The 25,484-nt window shown below is 56.5% G+C and overlaps 8 protein-coding genes across 8 annotated transcripts; 5 read left to right on the top strand and 3 right to left on the bottom strand.

Annotated features, from left to right (window-relative positions):
- J7T54_003508 (Transmembrane protein-like protein) lies at window positions 1-1,248 on the top strand (the record flags this gene model as incomplete). The annotated part of the gene is made up of 3 exons (XM_051505784.1): window positions 1-186; window positions 243-324; window positions 374-1,248. The coding sequence occupies 3 exons, from the start codon at window positions 1-3 to the stop codon at window positions 1,246-1,248; spliced, it is 1,143 nt and encodes a 380-aa protein (XP_051362944.1).
- A 2,682-nt stretch (window positions 1,249-3,930) lies between these two features.
- J7T54_003509 (Glutamine synthetase) lies at window positions 3,931-5,627 on the top strand (the record flags this gene model as incomplete). Its single annotated transcript, XM_051505785.1, has 3 exons — window positions 3,931-3,933; window positions 4,082-4,210; window positions 4,623-5,627. 3 exons carry the CDS (start codon window positions 3,931-3,933, stop codon window positions 5,625-5,627), a joined length of 1,137 nt encoding a protein of 378 aa, XP_051362945.1.
- A 397-nt stretch (window positions 5,628-6,024) lies between these two features.
- J7T54_003510 (uncharacterized protein) lies at window positions 6,025-6,783 on the bottom strand (the record flags this gene model as incomplete). Its single annotated transcript, XM_051505786.1, has 1 exon — window positions 6,025-6,783. One exon carries the CDS (start codon window positions 6,781-6,783, stop codon window positions 6,025-6,027), a length of 759 nt encoding a protein of 252 aa, XP_051362946.1.
- A 2,921-nt stretch (window positions 6,784-9,704) lies between these two features.
- On the top strand, window positions 9,705-12,447 carry J7T54_003511 (uncharacterized protein; the record flags this gene model as incomplete). Its single annotated transcript, XM_051505787.1, has 3 exons — window positions 9,705-11,348; window positions 11,414-12,371; window positions 12,431-12,447. The coding sequence occupies 3 exons, from the start codon at window positions 9,705-9,707 to the stop codon at window positions 12,445-12,447; spliced, it is 2,619 nt and encodes an 872-aa protein (XP_051362947.1).
- Window positions 12,448-12,844: 397 nt separating this feature from the next.
- J7T54_003512 (uncharacterized protein) lies at window positions 12,845-13,186 on the bottom strand (the record flags this gene model as incomplete). Its single annotated transcript, XM_051505788.1, has 1 exon — window positions 12,845-13,186. The coding sequence occupies one exon, from the start codon at window positions 13,184-13,186 to the stop codon at window positions 12,845-12,847; it is 342 nt and encodes a 113-aa protein (XP_051362948.1).
- A 76-nt stretch (window positions 13,187-13,262) lies between these two features.
- Window positions 13,263-13,615, top strand: J7T54_003513 (uncharacterized protein; the record flags this gene model as incomplete). The annotated part of the gene is made up of 2 exons (XM_051505789.1): window positions 13,263-13,266; window positions 13,371-13,615. The coding sequence occupies 2 exons, from the start codon at window positions 13,263-13,265 to the stop codon at window positions 13,613-13,615; spliced, it is 249 nt and encodes an 82-aa protein (XP_051362949.1).
- Window positions 13,616-19,220: 5,605 nt separating this feature from the next.
- On the bottom strand, window positions 19,221-21,632 carry J7T54_003514 (uncharacterized protein; the record flags this gene model as incomplete). The annotated part of the gene is made up of 1 exon (XM_051505791.1): window positions 19,221-21,632. One exon carries the CDS (start codon window positions 21,630-21,632, stop codon window positions 19,221-19,223), a length of 2,412 nt encoding a protein of 803 aa, XP_051362950.1.
- A 2,166-nt stretch (window positions 21,633-23,798) lies between these two features.
- J7T54_003515 (transporter-like protein) lies at window positions 23,799-25,271 on the top strand (the record flags this gene model as incomplete). The annotated part of the gene is made up of 1 exon (XM_051505792.1): window positions 23,799-25,271. One exon carries the CDS (start codon window positions 23,799-23,801, stop codon window positions 25,269-25,271), a length of 1,473 nt encoding a protein of 490 aa, XP_051362951.1.
- Window positions 25,272-25,484: the final 213 nt, after the last annotated feature.

The raw sequence follows: 25,484 nt of genomic DNA on the forward strand, positions 1-25,484 counted from the left end.
ATGAAGCTGATCATCGCGGTGCCCGCCATCTGCGCGCTGGTCATCCGCGCCTACTCCAAGAATTCACTGACCACACCAGGCCTAGTCGTGGCCGCCCTCACAGCTGTGGCCCACGCCTACCATCCGTGGAACCTACCCTTTGTCCTGCTGGTGGTCTTTTTCCTCGCTGGGACCAGGGTCACGCACGTATGCTAAGCGCCCTTGCTGCTCGATGTGAACCCCGCTCGCTCACATGCAGGCAGATCAAGCAAGATGTCAAGGCCAAACTGACAGTGGCTTCCAAGGGAAGCTCTGGCGGTGAGGGGCCGCGCACACACGTGCAAGGTAGGCGAGCGGACTTTTACTACCAAGCGAGCAAGCTGACACTCTGCAGTGCTCGCCAACTCGCTCGTCGCTTCCGTCCTCACCGTCCTCCACGCGAACCAACTCTACGCTCGCCAAGCGAGGGTCGCCGATGCGAACCAGGCAGCGCCCGCGGGAACACTCTGCTACGCGTGGGGAGGCGACATTCTCATCGTTGGCATCATTGCCAACTATGCGGCTGTGGCGGCTGACACCTTCAGCTCAGAGCTGGGCATCCTGGCCAAGAGCGAGCCGCGTCTGATTACATCACCTACGCTACGAAAGGTGCCTCGCGGGACGAACGGCGCAGTCACACTCTGGGGTCTCGGGGCTGGACTGTTTGGTTCCATGGTTATCGTATCGGCAGCCACCGTGTTCCTGCCCTTTTGCAGCGACAAGACAGTTGGGCATGCCGCAGGCGGCTCACCTTGGACCCAAGCCGAGCGCCGGATGTTCATGGGTACACTGGTCATCTGGGGCGCGCTGGGCAGCGTCCTGGACAGCATCCTGGGCGGTCTCTTTCAGCGGTCGGTGCGGGACGTGCGGTCGGGCAAGATGGTGGAGGGCGAGGGCGGCGTCCGGGTGTTGGTCTCTGACAGCTCGGCCAAGAAGTTGCCGTCACGCGCGCAGGTGAAGCAGGCTGTGGGCGACAAGACGTCGGACCAGCTCCAGGGGAGTGCGGTGGAGACGCCGAGCTTGAAGACGGACGCGAAGCACAACCCCATGGACAAGCACAGGAGGTCGAGCTTTGGCGACGAGCAACCCTCGAGAGTCGTCGAGAGTGGCTGGGATCTACTCGACAACAACGACGTCAACTTCTTGATGGCGGTGACGATGAGCGTGGGCGCCATGGCAGGCGCCAGCTGGTACTTTGGCATCCCCGTCCAGGACGTGCTCAAAGTGTAGTCATAATGTCGCGGTAGAGAGGAAAGAAAAGGGTCCATGTGGGTTAGTATCGCCATGTATCCCAATGTAAACTTGTGGGGTGGGGGCGCGCTTGCTCAGTTCCAACACCCACCAAACACCGTCACTGGGGACAGAGGCCGGAGGTTATGCTCAGCGTGACTGACTTTAGACCCTGATCGTCACCAGGGCGACGTCATTGCATCTGGGGCCAGGAAAGAAGCCCGAAGGGGGCCGAAAATTATGTCCAGCGACGTTTCACTGTGAAGCCAGCGACAGCGCCAGCACGAGGGCATCACAATTATCACACTTCGCAGGCAGGCAGATGAAAGACCGACTGCATCGGAGAGCGAGATCCCGAAACTGCCCCTCCACGTCCCCTCCGACTCGGAGCCTGGAGCCCCCCAAGGACGGTGGTGAAGCCTCTCCGTGGGTACGTACCGGTTGGGGTCCGGTCGTTGGGTGCGCCCTTTGACAACTTTGATGAATGATCGGAAATGCCACCCCAAAGCACTGACTGACTGACTGACTGGGCTTGTCCCCGGTAACGGACCATCGAGATGAGCGATTTTAATAATTGCCGTAGCGACACTCGTCGCACGCGAAGGGAATTGGGTCTGAAGCGTTGCTATTATAGACCGGTGCCAATGCAGAGCGCGCAGAGCTTCCCGTCGGCCTCGTTGAGTGAGAGCAATTATGCACGGCATGACGTGCAGCCAATCAAGAGTCAGTGATAAGACGGTCTGGGCTGCGCGCCGCCCGTGGTTCTATAGGCTATACTCGCAGGCGTAGATCGTCTTTCTTTGGGGTAATGAATTAAGGCAGATCTGCGCTGGTCCGCTGGAAGGGTGAAGTGGGATCGAGGCCAGATCAAGTAAGAGGTCACATAGTCAGAAGCAAACTATTTGGTAAGAGAGAGAAAATGAGCCGGAATGCAAATTTGGGGGGTCCCGGTGTGTGAATTCGTGAAACAAGTAATCACAGTTCTGTTGGTTAGTTTTACAATGGGGGGCTCCGATCCAGGGACGAGATGCGCCATAAGCTGACGAGCAACCGCGGCAGCTGGTATGAGGTTGTTCACGATGGCTGGGCGTTAGGGGAGGCATGCGACCAAGAGTGGCAGATTGTGCCCAAAGCGACTGTCGCAAATCTAGTGGCGCGAAAGGCTCAACCTTGAGACTTTGCTTTTCTACGTGTAGTAGCGTACGTACGTAGTATTATTAGTAGTGCGTATCACGTAGCAAGTCGGAAAGTTTCAGCGACGAGCCGCACTCGGGGACCCTCCCAGGGCTCACATGGGGGGACCCTTCATGGTCCCACGGGACAAGATATCGATCTTGGTGTCGCAACCCCACGAATCCACGGCGACTGGGTAGCTAGCAGCGCGGATAGATTACAGGAAGCAAGAGACAGTGTGGCCTCCGGCTCGGAGGACGAGCAGGCCTTGGCTCCTGGCTAGCCCAGGCCTTCGCGCAAGCACCGTCCGACAACCTTTGTGAGCTGAGAATGTGAGATTATCTTTGTCCCACTCATCACTGGCTGTACTTTGCAGAAAGGCAGGGGTTCGGCCCAGTACGGACGGGTTATCGCACGAGGCGCTCGATATCATATCCCATCACTATCACCCCACCAAGGGAATGGCCAGCTACCCCGCCATCAACGAGGACGTGATGGATCAGAGGTGGCAGCGTGCGACGAAATGACATGAAGTTGTCGCCACGATTGATGTTGTCGCCACGATGAGCATCGTCACAAGCCTCATCACAAGCCTCATCAACGTCAACTTGGCTGGTACAGAATAGTATTAGAGCAAGCACATGGCATACAGAAGGGGTGGCCCGCAGCCAATCCAGTGCGTCGCTACTCCCGTCTTCAGCATCATCCTGCACCGCCAAGGCGTACCTAATCCGGGAGCGGCTGTGTTAAAGGAAAGGACCGGGATGCGAAAGGCCAAGGTACGCCCACCAGGAATTGTTTGGTCATGACTACGTACAGCGACGGCGCTGCCGATTCCCCCGTGTCTTCTTCGGGGGTTCTCGAGTTTCCTGGGGTCATTAGTTTCATGCGAAGTTTGTCGCGTGCGCAAATGTAATGCGCGGGCTGCGATTTGGTCAGTCATATCGCAAGTCAGTCAGTAGTACGAGCCAGCCTAGCCTCCAGCTGGGGAAGCCGTGCCTTTTCGATATCGCAGAGCGAGGACTGGACACGGGGCGGGCGAGCGAATCAGAGCCTCGACCATGACATGAATCGATGTGAATGAAGTTTGTCGGCAGCGCAGGCGAGGGACCCCACCGCCACTGCCCAATCCGACGCCTGGATGCATCCACCCCACCATGGGCGCACAGTGGGCGACCCCTGCATGCGTTTTCTTATCTTCACCCACTGAACGCGCGCTGTCTCACCCGCCCACGTCCAGTCGGCCATGCCAGAGCGCTGCGAGCAGGGTCCGCCTCGGTGACAGACCCCCGCCAGCGCCAGCGCCCAGTACGTACTTGCGCCGCTCCATTGATACGATAACGGACTGCAAATGATAAAAGCCCGCAAGCCCCCCCAAAGCGGAATATCCTTCACAATCGTGGTCTTACTTCCATTACAAGATTATCGTCTTTTTGCCTTGTTGACATTTCTTGACCTTCGTCTCGTCATTGCGCCTCTCCGCACTTTACAACACACAAACCGCCCATCATGGTGAGTCCTGACTGATCCCTGGCCCATCTTCGGACTCGAGTTGAGGGGCACGCTTTGCTGCCGCCCAGCACCAGGGCGCGCGCCTAGCGAGTTCCAGGGACCTCGCAACAGGCGGACAGAGAACACTTGGCTAACTCAATGCCCACAGTCTACCAATCCCGCCTTCAGCTCCCGGACGCAGACCCTTCAGAAGTATCTGAAGCTCGACCAAAAGAACAAGATCATGGCCGAGTACGTCTGGATCGACGCCGGCGGTGACACCCGCTCCAAGTCCAGGGTGAGTCCAGTCTTCCTGCACATCTCCACGAAAACCACGAAAACCTACCTGCACCGATGCGCAGGGTCGAACGGGAATGATCGGATGAGGCGCAGCGTCATCGGTGCAGAACTTTGCTTGGCGGTGTGGCCGACTGGAGGGGGCTGACTTGGCTTGGCTGGCTGGGCTGGGCTTGGCTTGGCTAGATTGACGTTTAAAACGCGTCGGTTGCTGGTCCAGTGCAGTGGTCGGCCGCTTGGCTAACCCCCGCAACCGGCCTGCCCGACCCCAACACTGCCTGCGCTGATCTGCCCCTCCACGTCTTTCTGCCCCGCCAAACCACGTGATCTCCCTCGCCTGCTCATTTTCATGTCATGCATTCAATCATTCACCCTATCGACCGTGGGAACATTCGCTAACATGCGCCCGCCAGACCATTGATCCCACAAAGCTCGAGAAGGATGCGGACGGCAAATACAAGGAGCTCAAGCCTGAGGAGGTCAGCCTCGACCTCCTCAAGAACTGGAACTTTGACGGTTCCTCCACCGACCAGGCTCCCGGCAACAACTCGGATGTGCTCCTGAAGCCCGTCGCCATGTACCCCGACCCCTTCCGCGGCTCCCCCAACATCATCGTCCTCTGCGAGTGCTGGAACGCCGACGGCACCCCCAACAAGTACAACTTCCGCTACGAGTGCAACAAGGTCATGGAGGCCTACAAGGACGAGGTCCCCATGTTCGGTCTCGAGCAGGAGTACACCCTCATGAGCCTGCAGGACTGGCCCGTCGGCTGGCCCACGGGCTTCTTCCCCGCCCCCCAGGGCCCCTACTACTGCGGTGTCGGCGCCGGCAAGGTCGTCGAGCGCGACATTGTCGAGGCCCACTACAAGGCCTGCCTCTACGCCGGCATCAACATCTCCGGCACCAACGCCGAGGTCATGCCCGCCCAGTGGGAGTTCCAGGTCGGCCCCGTCACCGGCATCGACATGGGCGACCAGCTCTGGGCCGCCCGCTTCTTCCTCTCCCGCATCGCCGAGGACTTTGGCGTCAAGGTCTCGTGGCACCCCAAGCCCATCTCGGGTGACTGGAACGGCGCTGGCCTGCACTCCAACTTCTCCACCAAGGCCACCCGTGGCGAGGTCGAGGGCAAGAAGGGCATGGCCGTCATTGAGGACCTCATCAAGAAGCTCGAGCCCCACCACCTCGAGTGCATCAAGGAGTACGGTGACGACAACGACCTGCGCCTCACTGGCCGCCACGAGACCGGCTCCATCGACAAGTTCTCCTGGGGCGTCGCCGACCGTGGTGGCTCCATCCGCGTGCCCCGCGAGGTCGCCGCCGAGGGCCAGGGTTATTTCGAGGACCGTCGCCCCGCCTCCAACGCCGACCCTTACCGCGTGACCAAGGTCCTCATGACCTCCATGTTTGGCAAGCTGTAAGCCAGCGGCTAGGACTGTCGCGCGCTAGGGAAACGATTGTTGGCATTTGCATATAGACTAAGGAGTTTAATGCTTGGGGATCAAGGCGCTAGGGGTTTTCTTGGGTTCGTCGTGTCCATCCCACTTGTCCATAGATGACACGTTTTTTATCGTACATGACTGAATTTGATCATGACGGCACTGCTGTGTGGCCAGTGCTTTATTTACTACATTCTCCGTGTTCAATGTACGCGACTAACTGTCGTACTTGTACATGCTATGGGCTAATTTTCAACAATTATGACGGAGAGACCTGCTCTCGGTTATCCCAGTCACTGCCCCCCTGTGTCCCGGCCCAAGCAAGGTACGCCCAGTTTCCATGCCCACACTCCTCTTTAATTTTTGGCCGAAAGTTCGGCTATGAGTATATGTCTTTCCATGCGCCGGTGCCAATTTGCTTGCGGCTATCGAGAACCCACTCCGGGGATGGCGTCTCCGTCATGTGCATGTTATGTTCAGGGGCAAGCCCGGGGCTCAGTACATCGTGATAGTGTTCGCGGAGCATAGGCCACTCCTCCCCTGAACCATGCGCCTCGTCGCAGGGCATGTACTCTGCTGGGAAATAGGATTGCTGGAGTGCGAGTGGCACGTTGTGCTGGTGTGGCAGCATGGGTGGCCCTGGCCAGCACCAGCTGTTGCTGATCTGGCCACCTGGCGCCAGGAGATCCGGAAGTGTAGGCAGCCCACGCGACGCCATGTCGTTGACATCAGCATTGAACTGGTCCGTCAGGCTGTTTGTGGGAAAGATGATGGCTGGATTCCGCGCGAGCCACTCGCAGCTCTCGTCTGTCATGGTCGAGACGAGAACAGTGGTGCTACTCTTCCTCATCGCCTTCTTTGCGGCGCCGCTCGCTGCGGGGCCATGACCATTTTTCTTGTCCTTGCTGCTGGTGTTGTTGAGGGCGTGGCTTGCGCGACTCGATGGCGAGTAGTGGCATATGAGTCCGTTCTGGAGACAGCGCGAGCACATGGGTCTCGCCTTGGAGCACTTGATCTTGGCGACGAAGCAGCCATCGCACGAGGCCCGCAGTCGGGGCTGTTTCGGGGGAGCGCCGTGGGCGTTGTGGCGCTGGGCGGGTGACGAGGCGCTGGGCGATGTTTTCGGAGGGACAGCCATGGTGCCGACCAGTGCTTCTACTACGATACAAGATTGGTAGCATTGGCTTACCGTTGGGGGTAGTAGCCAAGTCCAGTGCAGTCAGGGGCTGGCTCAACTTATACCAGTGCCATTCCCTCCGGACGCAACCGAACAGGTGTCCATCACGAGCTGTACACAGCGTCCCGGGTGTCAGCGGCATCGGACGTGGCCTCCATTTCGATCGCATCAACACGGAGACGCATGTGAGTAGGCTGGACGCATTCTACGTCTCCCAAGCGGCCAAGAACCAGGAGGTATACACACAAAGAGCACAAACCAATGAAACCTGGCCCACCTATTTTCAGCAGGCTCCTCTGAGCAATAGGAGAAACGAGTAAGCGAGAGGTATCGTCTTGGCCCTGCTTTGCCATCACGCACAAACCTCTCCTAGCTGCCTCATAATTCCGAAGGGGGGTGGGGGGTCTCCTACTTCATCGTGGTACATGGAGCGCGCAGAAGTCACGATCAGCGCGCCAACAAGTTGGAAGATGACGCACGAGAATCAGATGCGCTAGCGAGGGTGAGACGTGGGAGGGCGAGGCGGCTGGCCGTCGAGGGAGGGATGAGATGCAGCTGCGTGACAACTGGGAGGGTCGCACGGGCACATACAGCTAGCTCGCTGGTTGTCGATGCGAGTGAGACGGTGGCCGACGCTGTAATCAGTCGAAGTGCTGCTCGTAGAGGTCTGGGCCAAGGGGCTGATGTAGTTTGGACTGCTGCTGCTGCTTCTGTTGCTGCAATAGTGATGAGTTGGTTGGCGTGAAGGTATGGGGAAGTCAACGGTGCTCGCGACCAGGTTATGCGTCGTCAGGCACCCAAGATCAGACCCAAGGCCCTACATCCAGAGACCCAGACATCGTTTCCATGCTCAAACACAGTTCAGCCAGCCCAACACGAGGCGTCCAGCCCCCACGAGACCAGGCGCGTGACACCCTGCTCGTTCCTCTGCGCACAAACTCGCATGATCGTCAAGGCCTCTGCTCTGGGGGGATACACGCGGTCTATTCAGAGCCATGAGCCATGGTGTGACTATCATTCGTTCGTCGCTCGAGTTGACTCTAGGAGCAGGTTCTCCGTGTAACAGCAGTCCGCAGGCGGGAGGAGCAACCCGAGCCAGCGCTGAGGCTGGCTTGTGCAACGATCAAATGACGAGAACGATAATAATAATAACAATAACAACAACAACAACAACGACAACAACAACGACAACAACAACCCGTGGGTACACCATGGGGCCCTTGTGGACGAGAATTCGTACCGGTAGTGACGAGGCTGGGCAACTGACCCTCGTGGCTACCACCCGTCTTCCTGCCTGGCGATCATTCAAACGCGCAGCAACCTAATTATACGGCCGTACGTGTAGCAGAGGGCGGTTGTCGTCCCCATTGGTGGTTCGGACACTGGGACTTGGCAGGCCTTGATCATGTAGCGATGCGAGGTGAGGAATGGCACGGAGTGTAGGTAGTGCGGGCCGTACCGGACCAATGCTGGCTCTAGTGGTCATTGGCGGTGGTTGGATCGTACATGTAGGTAGATCTGATTTTGAGCTGTCATCAGTCTCACGAGTCACTGTCCGTCGGGCTTTGGCCAAGCTTTGACGACATATCTATACACTGTAAGCGAGTTTGCACCCGTGACCAAACACGCTTGCTCGTCCGTTGCTAATGAAGGCTTCTTTTCTGACGGTGAGCAGTCACAGTATGGCTACAGGTAGTTTTGATGACAGCCTCTGTCAAAATAGGATCTCACCTTCATGTCCTCTTTTCGGCCGCCCTGTGCCTCTCTCTACATGTGCGGTGTAGGGAAGTTTATGTTGAAAACTAACTTATGTGTGGAGGAGTACAGGGTAAGTAGGCCCAGGGCAGGGTCGCTGAGGGTCCAAGGGTCCAAGCCGCACAGGGCGGAGTTTGAACTTTGAAGTCTGAACCGACCGGCCAATTTTATCATATCGAATTATTGATGTTAAATTACTCTTCATTTCCCTTCACGCGGCTGAGCAGCGGCTAATCGATTTATCGCAAATCTATTTGCCCGAACATGCCCCTCCGACTCCGAGCATTCAATGTTCGTCACCGCGAGCCCGCAAGATCCCGTGATGCCAATCGGCAGTAACCCCGTAGACGGAGTCCATCGTCATGGGCTGGCTCGATGGACGCGACACGATGCGAGCCAAGCTGTCAGTTCGCAGTCGCGTGGCCTGGGCCACCGCAGCGTCCCCATCTGGGTCCTGAGAAAAGCTTCATTCGCGGACACGGTTCCAAGCTAGGGCGATTCAGCACGCGAGCGACATTTGCGGAAATGAACCCTTGCCGATAGCTGCCTAGCTGCTCACCAGCTTGTCCAATCCGGTAGAGCGCGCCTGCGCCTCTTTCCAAAGCGCCGAGTGAATCTTCTGTCTCACTCAAGTCAACCTCGAGATGGAATCCCCATGTCCGAGACATCGGTATCATGGTCCAGCCGAGCGGGCAGGCCAGCCACATGGCATGGCATTCAACCGCTCGTCCAGACGCGTGGCTGGCCCTTCTCTTCCATGTTCCAGCCTTGCTCGGGAATTGAGCGCCATGGCCTGGCCAGTGGCGCGCATTGTCTAATGGCAGAGGCACCTCATGGCGTCTTGCGAGGTGCTGCATTCCTAAAGGGGTGCGGTAGGAACTTGCAAGGCCGAGATTCGGATAACCACCAGCTTGCAGTACCTCAGCGTGGCAGTGAGACTATTGAATTGTGCATCAAGACATCATGTCCCAGGGTCCAAGGGTGAAGTGGTTGGTTCCATCATATATATCATGGCAACGCCTCCCTCGTTGTGGTGGTCAGTCAACCTACATCACATTCAAAAGCACCCCTTCTTACGGTCTGAGATCTCCAGTGTGTAGATTCGACGGGAGAGATCACCGTCCACCATGAAGACCGCCATCCACGCCCTGGCCCTGTGGCTGGCCACAGCACAGGCCTTGACCATCCCTCACCCGTACCCACGAGCCACACAAGGTCCTGCCAGACGCCAGGTGCCCATCGATGAGACCGAGGCCGAGCTCGTGTCCAGTGCCTATCTCACATCCTATGCCACAAGCGACATCGTCCCCCGCACGGAGACCGTCCCGCTCAAGACCTCTGTCCAGCGCACCGGCACCGTTGTCATCCTCCCCACGCTTTCCGTCGAGCCCCATACAGACGGTGTTATCATCACCGACATTGCCAGTTCGAGCCCGCCTCTGCTGACGCGCATTATCGCGTCGCCTACATCTCTCCTAGAGCCAATCGAGCCGACATCGACCACAAGCAGCTCCAGCAAGAGCAAAGGCAAAGGAGGCAAGCGTCAAGCTACGTACGATGACGGGGACGACATCACCACAGACCTCATGGTCGTGGAGGAGCGCCAGACGGCTAATATCTTTGACGTGCCCATCTCCACCAACGGGCCGCCCTCCATGATCCCGCGCAGAAAAGACCACCCCGTCAAGGGCATTGAGCTGCGCAAGTCGGGACCCGTCCAGACCAACAAGTTCTACTCCAACTTCTTCCTCGGCGATCAGACCAACCCGACGTACACGATGCCCTATGCGATCAACTGGGCCAAGGGTAAAGGGGCCACCGGGAGCTGGGGCCTTTCCATCTCGCAGATCCAACCGAAGCAGAAGGTCTACGGACCCGTCAAGTACAACGATGCCGCCTCGTTCTACATCAATCCCATTGGCATCCAGCAAATGGTCCTCTCGGCCACCGAGCTGGGGCCCAAGACGATTCTCTCCATCGACCGGATGGGCCCCTTTTCGGCGCGCATCAACCTCAAGAAGAACGCCGCCTCGTTCCCGACGATCCAGTTCCCCCTCGTGCAAGGCATGCCCTACATAACGGGCACCTTTGTCGGGGGCACGCCGCTGATCCAGACCGGCGTCTACATTCGACAGATGACAAAGGTGGCCAAGAACCCCAAAGCCAATGTGGCAAAGTACAACTTCCTTCTCGAGGACGGCACCACCTGGCACGTGTACGCGCACTGCACGGGCGGCGCCATGCTCAACCTGAAGACGATCAACAATGGCCTTGTCCAGAGCACAAAGCCTTTCACTGGCAGCATCCAAATCGTCAAGGACACGTTCAGCCGCAACTCGGAGCAAATGCTCGACGACGGCGCGGGCGTCTACCCGACGGGCGTCGAGCTCACGGGCTCGACGAGCGGCAAGGTCGGCACCTACAGCTTCAAATTTCAGCGTGCTGGCCACCCCTCCGGGTCTCTGTACATGTGGGCGCTTCCTCACCACGTTGCTTCCTTTGACGCGGCTACCCGCTCCCGCACCTCGGCCTTTCAGATGTACACGCACACCAAGGGCAAGTGCACTTTGGTCCGCGACACGGTCTGGACCATGGTCGAGCCAGAGATGCCCACCAGCATGGGTCACGGCCCCTGGGACGCCAGCACCAGGTCGACTCGCAAGTCGCTCTCCGCCTCCGCCAAGGCTGCTGTCCGGGCGGTAGCCCTGATGGAGGCTTCGCAGGACATGGACAGCCAGACCAACCTGAACTCCATGTACTTTAGTGGCAAAGTGAGTGCCCTCTCTGGCAATAAACGGCAGAAAGACCGTTGTGGACTGACAGCTGTGCGAACCAGGCCCTCCTCAAATTCGCCCAAATCTGCTACACGATCCAGGACCTCGTCGGCGACAAGCCCCTTGCTGCCGCCTGCACCGCCAAGCTCAAGGATGCCTTTAATGTTTTCGCACAGAACAAACAGCAGTTTCCCCTGAACTATGAAAGTCAGTGGGGAGGTGTCGTATCGACGGCGTCGTACGTCACCGGCGATCCTCTCGTCGACTTTGGCAACACATACTACAACGACCACCACTTCCACTACGGATACCACGTCCTCGCTGCGGCGTTCCTGAGCTACCTGGACAACGAGTGGCGCGACAACAACAAGGACTGGGTCGACACCTTGGTGCGCGACTATGCCAACCCCAGCGCACAGGACTCGTGGTTCCCCCAGCACCGCAGCTTTGACTGGTACCACGGTCATAGCTGGGCTGCCGGGCTGTTCGCCTCGCTCGATGGCAAGAACCAGGAGTCGAGCTCCGAAGACATCATGGCCATGTACGCCATCCGGCTCTGGGGCAGCGTGACCAAGGACACGGCCATGATCGCGCGCGCCAACCTGCAGCTCGCCGTCATGACGCGCGCGCTGGACAGCTATTACCTCATGAAGAGCGACAACACGAACCACCCGTCGCAGTTCGTTGGCAACAAGGCCGCGGGCATCGTCTTTGAGAACAAGGTGGACCACACGACTTTTTTCTCCTCAGACATTGAGTGCATCCAGGGCATCCACATGCTGCCCATCCACGCGCCGACCACGTACTCGCGGTCCAAGGCGTTTGTGCAGGAGGAGTGGGACGCGTACTTTAGCAACGGCCGCGTGGACAAGTTGGACAATGCTTGGAAGAGTATTATCTATGCCAACTATGCCACCGTCCAGCCCAAGGCAGCGTGGGACTACTTTAACAAGCAGGGCTTTGACGCCAGCCTCATTGACGGCGGCGCGTCGAGGGCTTGGTACATGGCCTATGCGGCAGGTGAGTCTTCTCCCCGACGGCAATGCAAAAAGAGTTCTGTACTGACTTTGTGTGAACAGCACTCGGCAAATTATAGCACACGTTCATTCCTTGTATCTATATGTACATATATACCACCACTACTTGCGACGGGTCGAGATGGTCCCCGGACGCATGGCTGCGTTTGATTAGAGATTAGAGTCAAATCATAGAGAATCCGATTATTTCATGCAAGAGGCCATCCACTCGACCATTCCAGAGGCCCCACGGGCGACGTCTCAGAGGGGGGCCGAGGTAGCTTGGCTTCACGCCACCGTGCGTGTCGAGCACGATCTCTTCCAAATACACCTCGGGCGAGTTTACTGCACATCGCAGGATATGCTCACCTGCCTCAATGGGCCCCAGGTCTACCTGCAACGTCCAAACCTAGTCCATGACCTATCTGGTCCAGACAGACAGGAAGCACGTCTCCCACGTAGTCCTCCGAGATGTAGTTACCCAGGACCCGCGTCACGTTGACGGGCCACCTTGTATGGGCGAACCGCCAGGGCGCCGGACTCGCTCCGACTTCCGAGGTAGGGCATGGCCCCATAGCGCACGGTTCCGTTGGCGGTTCCTGAGCTCCCCTGGAAATGCGGGCTTTCGATCGAGACGAAGCCAGCACTCTCGGGGAAGCCCACAAAGTCGTCCGCGAGCCGTGTCCTCAGAACGGGGACACGGAGCAGATCAAAGTAGGGCAGTTCTCCGGGCGTCGTCGTGAATTCAATCTCCACCGTGTCGTTGAAGCCCTCGAGCACCTGGGCCCAGGCGATGGTAATGTTCAGCCGCTCGACCATGTGGTCGTCCCCTACCCTCCCCAAAGACGGCTGGATCGACACCCATGGCTCAGGCATCTCCCCCAGGCTCCAGTGGATGGGTACACGGTAGTCGACCCGATGGAACACGTCGAGGTGGCGCACCCGAGGTCCCCAGCGTGACGTGCTCACATTTGCGGATGCCGACGAGATGACCGTACTCTAGGGCTGTTCCATACAATCGGTGTTCTGACCGAGGTGTGCGTTGCCCTCCCGTCCCTCACCTTCATTGGACAGGGCTACGATGTGTTCGTCATCACGGATGCGTCAGGGAGCTTCGCCGAGTACACGCGCGAGGCCACGCATAAGACACTGGTGCAGCATGGCGTACAGCTGTTCAACGGGATCGCGGCGACGGGGGAGCTCCAGCGCGACTGGCGCAATGACGTGGAGGGCTTTCGAGTCTTGTAGGACGATTTTGTGCCTTTGTATAGCTATGTTTTGCAAGGACAGCCCTCGGAAAAGTACGTCGAGTACAGTCTCGCTCTGTCTTGGATTATGGCCAGCTGCCACCAGGCTTCCGCGGACTTTTGGCCAGGCAAGCAGATTATGAAACACTGGATGCTGTGGAGACAAAGGGGAGGTCAAATAAACCAAGATAGATTTTGGAGAACATTAGTGGTTTCCTCAAGACGTTGAAGTGCATCTATCGTTCTATACAGTGGCCCATCTGCTTGGGCTGTCGGCGATCAGAGCTAGAGGCGATACTTCATCAAATCCCTTTGACCTTATTCTTTTGTCTACTACTCATATATCACGACTATGAATCTAACCTTGGCCTTTTTAATAATACTAAAGTAACGATCAAGTAATTTTCCGCTCTCTCAGGCGTACAACACGTCGTATTTCAACACCTCTGAAAAAAAGGGGCACGCACATCAACATTAACGTTGCCCGACAACTCTGGAGTCCCGAAACCTACAGATACCCAGAAAAAAATCTCTTACCTTTCACATAGACAAAAAACGCCCATTATTCTTCTTGATATACGAGTGAGTGAAGTCACCCAAGGTCTGATTGCTGGAAATCGTCATTTGAGCACATGCCGAAAGCTCCGTCTTCGTTCGCCCAGCCAATTTCCCCTGACCCAATTTTGACCCCGAACCTGGATTAAATGGAGAGCCACTATACTACACGATAGGCCTTGGAAGCCATCGATCAGGTGCGCACGGCTGGGGAAACGCTTGACATCATGTTCCACCGGTCTGATGCCAAGCACCATGGGTGTCTCGTCAGAGTCCTTTGGGTCCGAAGGTTGACATGCACCGTTTTAAACTTTGTCCACTGTTCATGGTTTAGTCTCTCCAGAGGATTATCAGAATGTGTCTAGGGGACGAGAAGACCACTTTGGAAGGAATACCGGTCTGTGCTTGATCGGGAAGGATTGTCAAGGGGAAGGAACCCTGAATCTGTCGATGCAGCTTGATGGGTATGTGATGGAGCTGAGAGAAGTCATCCAACCTAATATGACATGGGCAAATGGCCGCTTCTCTCGAAGCTCGCTCGCTCACGCGCGTGTGTGGTTGGTGATCTGGGGCGCCACTTGCTGGTCTGATCCTGTCCTATCTCGCGCTTGTGCAGACGTACAGAAGCTCGATAGACATCGCCATGGCCCGTCTCGATGATCATTAGGGAAGAAAAATGGTATAAAATTAATCATCAGGAAACAAGCACCATTGCCGCGCAACCATTGTCCCTGTTTGCGATCATCTTTTCCCCAGATTCGCAGTGATGATCTGAATTGTCGAGGCAAAACCACCACTGCAAGCAAGCCTGTGGCAACTCATTGACAACGGAAGATGCTCTCCTGCAGTCAGTTGAGGCTTCAGGTGTGGGGGTAGGAGAACACGAAGCCTTGCAGCCTCACCTGCAGCTCCGACTGTAGACGAACCAACATGGAGTATGAGGTCATGGAAGGGGGAGAAGAGTGACGGTACCTGGACGTGTCGAGGGATTGGGTCTGTCCAAGTACCTTCATGTCCCGCCTCGAGTGTCTTTGCCTGCATGGAGAGATCGCTGCAGGGTCCAGATTGCCCAATGCCAGCAGCCCGCCACCAAAACGTGAAACTGGCGATATCCGCGCGACGTGTGCCTCGCACGGACACGATGTAAGATCTGCGCGGGAATTCACCACATCTCCATGTTGCAGACTCTATTATGTTATCATGCGGCGCAGATTTCTCGCCAGCTTACTGAACAGACACTTTGCGGCCCCCACCGGTGTGCATTGCGCAGGGCTTGGAATCCTTCTGAGGTGGGACCTCTGCTTCAATGTCGATGATCAACGTCATGAATGCAGCATGGCGGTCAGAGCTCTGCTTGTCAAATCTCAAACAGGCCGGTTTATGTAGGTACAGAATCACCTGCATCTACTTTCGCCTCTCGATGAAGAGGAGGGCAATTCTGTACGTTCGGCATCGCCAGGTTCCATACATGCAGCTGTGACACTCGCATGCCAGCTAGCACTTATTGCCCCAATAAGATCAAATTTGAGTCTAGGTGATAGCGCAAGAGCCTAATTCTTCTTGACGCTCATCAGTGTTCATCCCACGATGGTAAAGTAGCCTCACAGGCTGACCACTGGGACCTTGATCATCCACCAGAACGCAATGCGTCCAAATGCACACACAGACTGCCTCTCATTGTGTATGACATGCGTCAGACAAATTGAAGCTCTTCAAAAGTCTACATGCCGAGCATATGGCTCTTTTCGGTGTAGATCGCTCACGAGAACACAGGTGGTGGGTCATGTTTCGCAGATGCCGAAACTGAGAGACCACGCACGGCACTGGAGCAAGTGGCGATGGTCTTTGTTTCAGATTAGACTCTGGCTGCACATGGCGATGATCAAAGCAGCACGAAACGAACGTGGACTGTCGTATCCAAAGGTGCAGAGGCGAGTGGCAAGGAAGCGCCCGTCTCTGCGGCCACGACAACGATGTGTTTACCCCATGTTTCGTCAGCTGGGAGTGGAGAACCGGTCAGACTGGAGTGAATGATGCTTCGTATGTGCACTGCATGGATTGTCAGGGTCCTGACTCCATGTATGATGTACCAAAGGGTTTTGTTGAACCAGACCCTTTGGATTTTGTTCTTGTTTTGTTTTGGTATGTTTCTGCGTCGTCGATCTTCGTCATACGATATGGGCTTGTCGCATAACATGACAGCATCGTCAAGGACACTGTTGGGTCCTATTTGGGGCTGGTCATGAACCTTTGTAGGCGGCCATGGACAGGGTGTCGAATCCCTCCATTGTCACGCTAAGCCCTACTCGTAGGCGGGTGGCTAGAGCGTGGAGCAGCCGGCAGGCCACAGACAACCACCCCACATGGATATCTTGGTGGCATCGACTGTTTGCCTGCGCCAGAGGAAATAGATGATGAATTTGTATTCTTATCAAGCGGTTTTTGATGTTGCTGTTGAGGACATGGAACAGCTGGGTTTAGCGTAGTCAGAGCGACACGCGTGGTGGGCCTACCAGGCTACCGACCCTACGTTCTACGTACTGTTGGCAGCCAGCAGCCAGACTAAATTAGAGGCTGGAGAATCAACGATGATCCCTTAAGCAGCGCCTTGCTCTCATTGCGAGTGAACTGGTGGTGGTGGTGGTGGTGGTGGCTGATCACATCTGAGTTGGGAGAGACGAATTACATGTATCAGAGGAGGGCTGGATGCAACGCCCCTGCCGTCGACGTAGAAATACAAGCTTCCAGGGCCAAGCATGGGCCAGACCGCAGGGGGCCTAGTGCCGGCACCTAAAGCGCAGGATTGCAAGGCAGGATCGACTAAGCCTTGGACGGATTCCTAATCGGGCCGCGGAAACGGTTGAACCCTCTGTAAATAACGGTTTCCCCGCACAGGCGGCGCCTGCCGTTGATCTTCAGCTTTCGCCTTGCCCAGCCAGCTCGAGATCTTCAATCTCAGATCTTGACAGTCTCCAGTCTCGCTTGACCTCTCCAGACGCTCTCGTACAGGAGCTGATGATCCGGGTTCGCGCGAGCCGGGTTCGATGAAGCAGTTGGTATTGCGCTCAAAAGCTCAAGCCGCAAACGCTCAACATGAGCTTTACCCATTGAAACACGAATAACACAAACCATTGTCCATTTCCCTTGTTTACCATCCATGGGTTGCAGCGCGCACGCCGTATCGTAGGTCATGCAATGTCGTCATAACTGACCTCGGGGAACTCATTAAACGAGCATCAACCTGCAGAAACGGTCACGGACTCACAATTGGTGCACGTGTTCAGCCGGAAGGCATCCTACTCGACGTTGCAACACAAGGTCCCCAAATAGAGAAACCAGGGCACGTTTCCCCCCCAATCTCGCTCCAGCCAGCCTAGCTGCTAGCCCCTTCACATGCGCCTCAGCCGGCTAACGCTCGCGATAGTGGCCAAAACGGAGGCACGACAGAAAAATGAGCAGCAACCTCGACTCTAGTCCATCACGATGCCTCATCGCCCTCGTCCGACCGTTCATCGAGAGGGAATGCTCTTTTGATGACTGCAGCACCCTCGTTTGCGCCGCGGCAGACCAAAGTTCCGCTGCGACAGCTGACGAGGGTAATCTAATCTCATAACGGACTCGAAACGTAAGTTTTACCGCATTTCTGCTTCCTGCAGGATTCCCTCCAAACTGAACAGAGCCAACCGCCTCAAGTCCGTTCCCACCAGATGGGCGCCCGTCTCATTCGACCGCATCTCTTCTTTCAAAACGGATCTCTTTTTTTCCTTTCGTAATTCGTCAGTTTGCGAAACCTACCTGTCAGTGATCGATCATGATCGGTGTCGTGAGGCGTGCACATCGCGCGCCTGGTTCATCCTTCCCGCAGCGCGCTTGCTGCTGGGATGCATGGACCTGCCTGCCTCACTGTAACCCTCCATGTCCACAGCTGGAGCATCAAGGCTTGTCCGTCAGCTGCTTAGGCTGGGAATTGCCTCGCTTACATGTATGATGTCAACGGGGGGGGGAGTGGTGGTGAGGATGAGATGGTTCATATCTCGACGAGACTCCGCTATCTGAGCGAGGTGGTCGTGAGAATGTTCACGACTCGCGACGGAGACGAGATTGTTGGACTTGGCGTGCCCCGGATAGAGCTCTTGTCGGACTCTTCAATTCCCATGGCAATCGCCGTGATCTGGAGGAGTCTACTCGACCTTTTGGCATCAATATTGGACATCTTGGCCGCCCAGCCTGGGCAGTGGGTGATTGTGGGCCCGTTGCGGGCTTGCAAGTTACAGCGCACTGACAGCGTGGGACCAGGCTCATACTGTACTTCGCTTCGGGGGTGGGTCCAAGTCCATGTCCTCGCCGACTCCAGTCCTCGGGTGCGTCTGCCTCGCCAATTCAGCGCGTTTATCACTGCAGATCACGGATCACCGATGCACGAGTGCCCAGAGGGTTCGCAGAGGGGTGTTCTGGAAGGAGTAATCATCTACGCTGCTGCGCGAGTGCGGTGTGCCCGTCTGCGGGTGCTTCACCACCTGTCTGAGTCTGAGTCTGAGTCTATTGTCTGACTATCTGATCATTCTGATAGAGGATAGGTTGCTTCTGGCTGGCACGGCAATGACACCTCACAATAGAGAGGACTTTTTAATCAAGAAAAGAGCGCTTCCAGAGCGCTCGTATACTATTTCAAATTTGCGTGCTTGTAAAAGTAGAACCAATAGCGAATAGATCGTGAAATCATAATCACGTCTTCCCATCAATCCAAGCCGTTGCGCCCCGTGGATATCATCACCAGTCATTTGTTCCCAATCATACAATGTATCTTATCCCTTGGGGACGTAATCCATACGCCAAAAAGAATCCCATCAGCCCGTTCTTTGTCCAAACCTATGGCTGGAGCCTTGTAGGAAAAACAAGGAGAAATAAAGAAAAGTAAAAGGGGTTCAGAATGTATCAAGTCGAATAAATTAAAAAAGAGGGTATCATAAGACCCCGGTATCAGACCGTACCAGGAGCCGCCTGGGGATCGAGAAGCCAGCCAAGATAAAAAGGCCATGTAAGCGAGCGGCTCACAGCACCATGTCCATGTCAGACCACACAGCGGTCGGTGCAATAGTCGGCTCCTGCTTGAGACCCTGCGCGCCCCAGTCCCACTGGAAGTTGTTCATGTCGGCCTCCGTCAGGGGAGGCATCTGGGGCAGCCAGGCGTGCTGGAGATCCACCATCCCCGAGAGACTCAGGTCGTCGCGAGACTGAATACCGAGCGCATTGGTGTCCATGGCGTTGTACATGAGCTCATGCGGCGCGGCGGTGGTCTCCATGACAGGGGGCCAGGCTTGCTGCTTCGGCGGCATCATGTGAGGCTGTGCCACGGCATCGAAGGAGGGATGGTGGTGCATCATCTTGGGTGATGGCATCGTCGTCATGTCCTTAGGTGAGACGAAGCCAGCCTGCCCGTCCATCTCGGGCGTCGTCGCGGTCGAGAGGTCATCGCTCGACGGTGACATGGTCAGGGAGCCGTCAGACTCGCTGCCCGACACTGAGGCCCGGGATGAGCTGTGGTTGCGAGACGATCCCTTCAGCTGTTTGCGGATCATGCGGAAACTGCTGGACTGGTGGAGGAAGTCACTCTTGCTCATGTTGTAGAGGCGAGAGGCCATGGTCTGGATGGTTGGCGCGTACACCTGAGCGGAGGGAAAGTTTGTGACGATGCCACTGGACTGGCGTTTTCCACGTAGAGCGCGTAGCGCACGCGAGCAGGTGTCGAGGGCCATCCCGAAGACGGCGGGAAGGGAGGCCTGCAGCGAAGGTGTCATGCTGAGGGCGTCCTTGGGCTGGACAGAGACGACGCCGAACACCTGGAGCACCTCTTCGATGGAGTAGCACATGCGCTCGACAATGTCGGGCCGCGCAATCTCCTGGCCTGCCAGGTTGGGGAAGAGGTACTGGACGGCGAGGGTGTGGTAGATGGTGAGGACAATGGCCGTCGAGGACATGTTGTTGCCCTTCTTGTTCAGGTCGCGCGTGGTGTCCACGAGGAACCTGTTTGTGTCCCGGCATCGTTGCATGAGATTGGCGGCGGCGACACCCTGCTGAAGAGGGTGAAAGCCGCAGGCGTGGGCTACAGCAATGCCAATGTGGGCGAGAGGCCACATCTCCTTGATGGTGAGCTTCTGCCTCTGGAGGGTGTTGACGTTCTCAGAAATGAGGTCAAGCTGAATGGCCGAGGACGCGTCTTCAGTTGCGGGCAGGAAGATGCTGGTGAGGACCGTGGGCGACTGAGAAGCAAAGTAGCCGCGACCGGTCTGGACGTAGACCCATAGAGTGAGCGTGTAGGTGGTCCAGTACAGGCAGTCAATCAGTTCCCTCTCCACGTCGTAGACGTCAATGCCGTTGATGCGGCTTGAGAGCTGCATGCCATCTGTCGCCACGAGCTGCTCCTTGAGGTCACTAGCCATACGTCCAGCCAGCTGGATGTACGTGATGGCCCTTCGGAACTGCGACTCGGTCATGGCGTACCATCCGAGCAACATGAGAGCTTGCGCCGTGGAGATGCCGCTGAAGATGCGCGTCGAGATACCACTGTAGACGACTGTGCCCGAGTCGGTGACGATGCCAGTGTTCCGCGTGGTCTGGAATGGGCGGGTGTGCAGCTGCGCCTGCGCATACTGCAGGAGGGCCCGACCACGGGTGTTGGCGGCCTCACCGCCAATGGTAAGGTTGGCCTCGGCGAGCATGACGGCCAGGAGAACCTCATCATGGGTGCCGTCGCGGAGCTCCCGGAGGAGGAGCGTCTTGGAGACCAGGAAGGATAGAGGGTGGGATGAGTACCAGACGTCGATGAGCTGCATCTGCTGGCGCTGCCCGTACTCCGTGACGGGGTTGGTGGCAGGCGGTGGTGTGCTGTTGAACATGGTGGGCGTCTCGTCGTTTTCGAGGCCAGACAGAAAAAAAGATGCGTTGCCATCCTCGACGTGAGAGCAGCCCAGCGAGCCCATCTGGTTGGCAGACAGCCCCACGAGGTCATGGCTCAACAGGGAGAGAACGCTGGAGAACTTGGCCGAGTCGCCGTACTTGCTGACCATGCCGTCAGGACGAGTGTGAGATGTGCGTGCCGGCGCATTGGCAGTGAAGTTGTCAAAGAAGGCGAGGTCAAGGATGGAGGCTACGTTGTCGCCATCCTCGGAGGCCAATGGCTCGTCTACGAGACCGCCTCCCATAACGGGGCTCCCCTTGACGGAGCTGCCCGTGTTGGATCGCTGCCGGCTCATGAGAGGCGAGATGTCGTGACGGAGGCTGGCAATGGACTCGGATCGTGTGGTGTCCATGCTGCCACGAGCCTTGGGCCGGGGAGGCTCAAAGTCGTAGATGCAGTCAGCGCCTTGCCTGCGGCAAGCCTCGCAAATTGTCTCATTTGAGCATTTGATCTTGCGGGCACGGCAAAAGGCGCACGAGCGCCTGAGACGATGCTTGGTGGCCATTGTGGCTGTGTGTAGGTGGTGTGGTCTGGTGACTCTGTGTCTTATGTCTGTCAGGTTGTTGCAATGGTCAGTCCACAACACAGTTGTCTGAACATTGACTGAGGTGGTGAGTGGGAATAGAGGCCAAGATCGAGGTCCAGCCCAGATCAAAGGTAAGGAAGGGCACCGGACGATTGATATAAGGACCCTGATATGCGCTCTTGACGTAGTTGGCACAGCAGAGTGTCGACAGCGCGTGAGGAGGATTGGGGTCCCTGATGCTGCGTGACTTCTATATTTGCGCAGGAGTGGACATTTTGCAGGCAAGCCTTTCTCTGCGTGCAGGCCAGGCCCTGCACATCACCAAGAGGACCCTGTGCCTCTCCCATGCCTGTCTTGTAAGTGAGGACGACCGGGATCCATGCGTGTGCGTGTCTCTAGGAGGACACCGGGCGTGTGCGTCCTGTGGGGCGGCCACACCATCGCCATTGGGGGCTTCATTTTAGGCGTGGACGCTCAGCCTGTGATGTAATCTTAGTCGGGGTGCCGTTCCTGGCCATGCATGCTTACCGTTTTCCACCGTTTCGCGTCTGGGGTTGGACAGACGTGTGTGTGAAGGAAGCTCAAGGAACGTGAACCAAACGTCCATCCATCACAGGCTTCACAGCCCCTCCGACAGTGGAGTCAGCCCATGCGTCTTGATCTCATTCTGGTTGCGATGCGCGGTACATTCTCGAGCTGTGGACCTCGTACTCCTCCTGTTGCGCGCTGTATCAGCGCAGACCGCAAACCCCAGCATCCCGACAGTCGCGCGCTTGTTCCATGCGCCTCGGTGCCGAGAGCTGTCCATGGGATAATATGGTCGATCGCACCTGCTCCAGCGATTCATGGCGCATGTTCGAAGGAAGCAGATTCCTGAGAGGACGGGTGCGACAGTCCACTGGACGCTCCGTGTCCACGATGAGACGCCATTCTCGCTATCAAACATCGGCTATGCTGCGCCTATGACGACAACACGGCGCAAGTGCCGCGAAGGGAGCAAGGGCTATGCCGCGCTGACTGGCGTGGACTGGCTTGACGCAGGCGCGGAAGCAACGCGTTCCACGTGCATGTACCTAAGCAATGACGGCCTACTCGAGCAAGGCCCCTTTTTCAAATCCCAAATGGGTGCTAGCACATGCTTTTCGCAAAGTAGCTCGCCGCTTGGTCATTGCGGAGAAGTTGAACATTGTGATACAATTCCGTGTCGCGAGTGAAGATGGTGATGCTGGCAGCGATTGTGGCACAGATCATGGCCCATTGATGCAGCGGCCAGCTCGTATTTCATGATACAAGAGGGTCCCATACCGTACTAAGTCACGTCGATCGAACCGTTCGAGTGCTTGGGAAATTCAACAGCTGTTTCGTCCATTTTCCATGCCTCTCCTTACCTCCGTCGCAGTAGGTTGTGAAAGACCACGACGGACATCTGATCCTTCTCTTGGCTTGCCTAGCTTTCCCTCGCCATGAATCTCACAATTCTCTCTAAGAAGAGTGAGCAATCCTCAACTTTCTTGTCGATGCGTGATTGGGATTGGGGGCTGAGACACCACTGCTTCATGTACCTATCCCCAATACACGCTCAGCAACTGTGTCGGCTGCTCTGCCAAGACGCATAATGGGACTGTCAATTTAGATGAATACGACCATTATGAGAGCGAATCATCAGCCTCTAGATATTCTGGTTGTGTGGCCTCTGGGCTTGAAGCAGAGCTGAGGGCCCGGAACAGCCTCAAGCGCAACCTCGAACACATCCATCCCGTTCAAACAGACGTTCTCAAGAGTTCCTTTTGTCTCCCCATGAGAAACTCAAAATCTCTTATATGTTCTCTACTATCATTGTAATGATCGATGGCTTTGCTGGGCCCCCTGGGAATCACCAAGACTACACAGATCAGGACAGCACTTCATATGGTGTTCAGAGATGTACACACAACGCGAGCAGCAGAGTGACAGCAACCAAACATTCACGGCATTCTGTCAGTAGTTGCTCACTTGGCCATCAAAATTGTCTGCTCTCGTCCCATCTTCAGTTGAATCACCATCATCTTGAAAGAAGCGGTTCCTCTCTGGGTCTCGACATCGCCAGCATCCATCACAACAAACCAAAGGTAGGTGGCCCGTTGTCCTATCCAGCCGTCAACGAACATGGATCCCATCCCTTTGGCAGAACTGGCCCCTTCCACTGATACCAATACGAGCGTCAATGTCCCTGCTCGACACTCCGCATCAAGTGCAGAAGGACAGGAGGCAGGCAACCACTCGGTCGCCCAAGACGGACCCCCCATTGCACCACCCCCTGATCGCGGCTGGTCTGCTTGGCTCGCTGTCATCAGCGGCTTCATCCAACTTTGGGCCAGCTTTGGCATCCTGAACTCTTGGGGCTCCTTTCAAGCCGTCTATGTCAATGAACCATGGAGCAAGGATGTCAAGCTGCAAGATATTGGCTGGATCGGCAGTGTTCAACCAGGACTGCTGTTCGTCCTCGGAGGTGTTGCTGGCTATGCTTCCGACCGTCTCAGCGCAACTGTACTGATGGTGCTTGGGACCTGCATCTTTTCCGCGGCCTTCCTGTTGCTCGCTGAGTTTGGGGCCAGTTTGGGTACCTACATTGCACTTCAGGGCTTTCTCTACGCCCTAGCCAACACGCTCCTCTACTATCCCATCCTGAGCGTGGTCTCGACCTGGTTCGACCGTCGACGCGGTCTGTCTTTGGGAATTGTGGCCTCTGGGTCGTCCCTCGGTGGCATCTTCTGGCCTCTGGTCGTGGACGCGCTCAACGAGGCCTTTGGTCTCAAGCGCACCTTGCAAGCCGTTGGTCTCATGCCCCTGGTTCCGCTATTCATCGCCTCGTTTATGATCAAGGAACGCTTCCCAGACACCAAAATCACTCTTCTCCGAGCCTTTCAACGCCTCACCCAGTGCTTTACAAATGCCGAAAACAAGTCTCAGAGGAACACCACGAACACCGTATTCGCAACAGTATCTGCCACTACGGGAACCACAACCCGGGGAACTTTCGACTCGATCAGAGACCCTTCCTACATCGCCCTCAGCATTGCTCTGTTCTTCATCTACGGAGGGATGCTCATCCCGTTCAACCTCATTCCCGTATTCGCGGAAGAGAATCACCACCCAGACGTGGCTCATGTCCTTCTCGCCATTTGCTACTCAGGCTCTGTCGTCGGTCGTATCGGCACGGGCACCCTGGCTGACTACTTTGGAACGTTCAACATGCTGTGCCTGATGGCCGTCCTCACCGCTGCGCTGACGGCCTGCTGGGTGACCATGACATCTCTGCCGGCCATGATTGCATTTGCGGTCCTCTACGGTCTCTTCTCGGGTGGTCTCATCCCACTTGGGTCGGCATGCGTAGCCAAGATCACACCGCCCGAGCAAATTGGACAGATTGGCCTGCGTCTTGGGTTCACGATGATGGTTTGCTCTCTTAGCGCTTTCGGAGGCGGACCACTCAGCAACTTCCTCCTCGACGGCACGGGAGAGAATGGATGGCTTGCCGCGTCTTTGTTCTCCGGCATAGCGACTCTTGTGGGAGGAGGCATCATCTTTGTCATTCTGGTGTCGAGGATGGTTAGAGGTGGCCAGAGATACAACTTTTAATGACGGTCGTGAGGAAGCGCGCAGTCGCTGTGTGGATGGTGTTGGTACTTGGGCCGATGTACTACGCGCCGGAGTTTTTCATAGTAGGGGGCATCTCCAGTGCCTGAAGGACTACATCTTGGGAGCAGCCTGTACTGGCTTTTTGGTACGCAGTATGGATCTCAGATAAATTTTCGTAAAAAGCCACTTGGATATTCACTTGTCATTGTGCAG

Source organism: Emericellopsis cladophorae, assembly GCF_022114955.1.
Source record: "Emericellopsis cladophorae strain MUM 19.33 chromosome Unknown NODE_16_length_390664_cov_118_533041, whole genome shotgun sequence".
Classification (NCBI taxonomy): Eukaryota; Fungi; Ascomycota; class Sordariomycetes; order Hypocreales; family Bionectriaceae; genus Emericellopsis; species Emericellopsis cladophorae.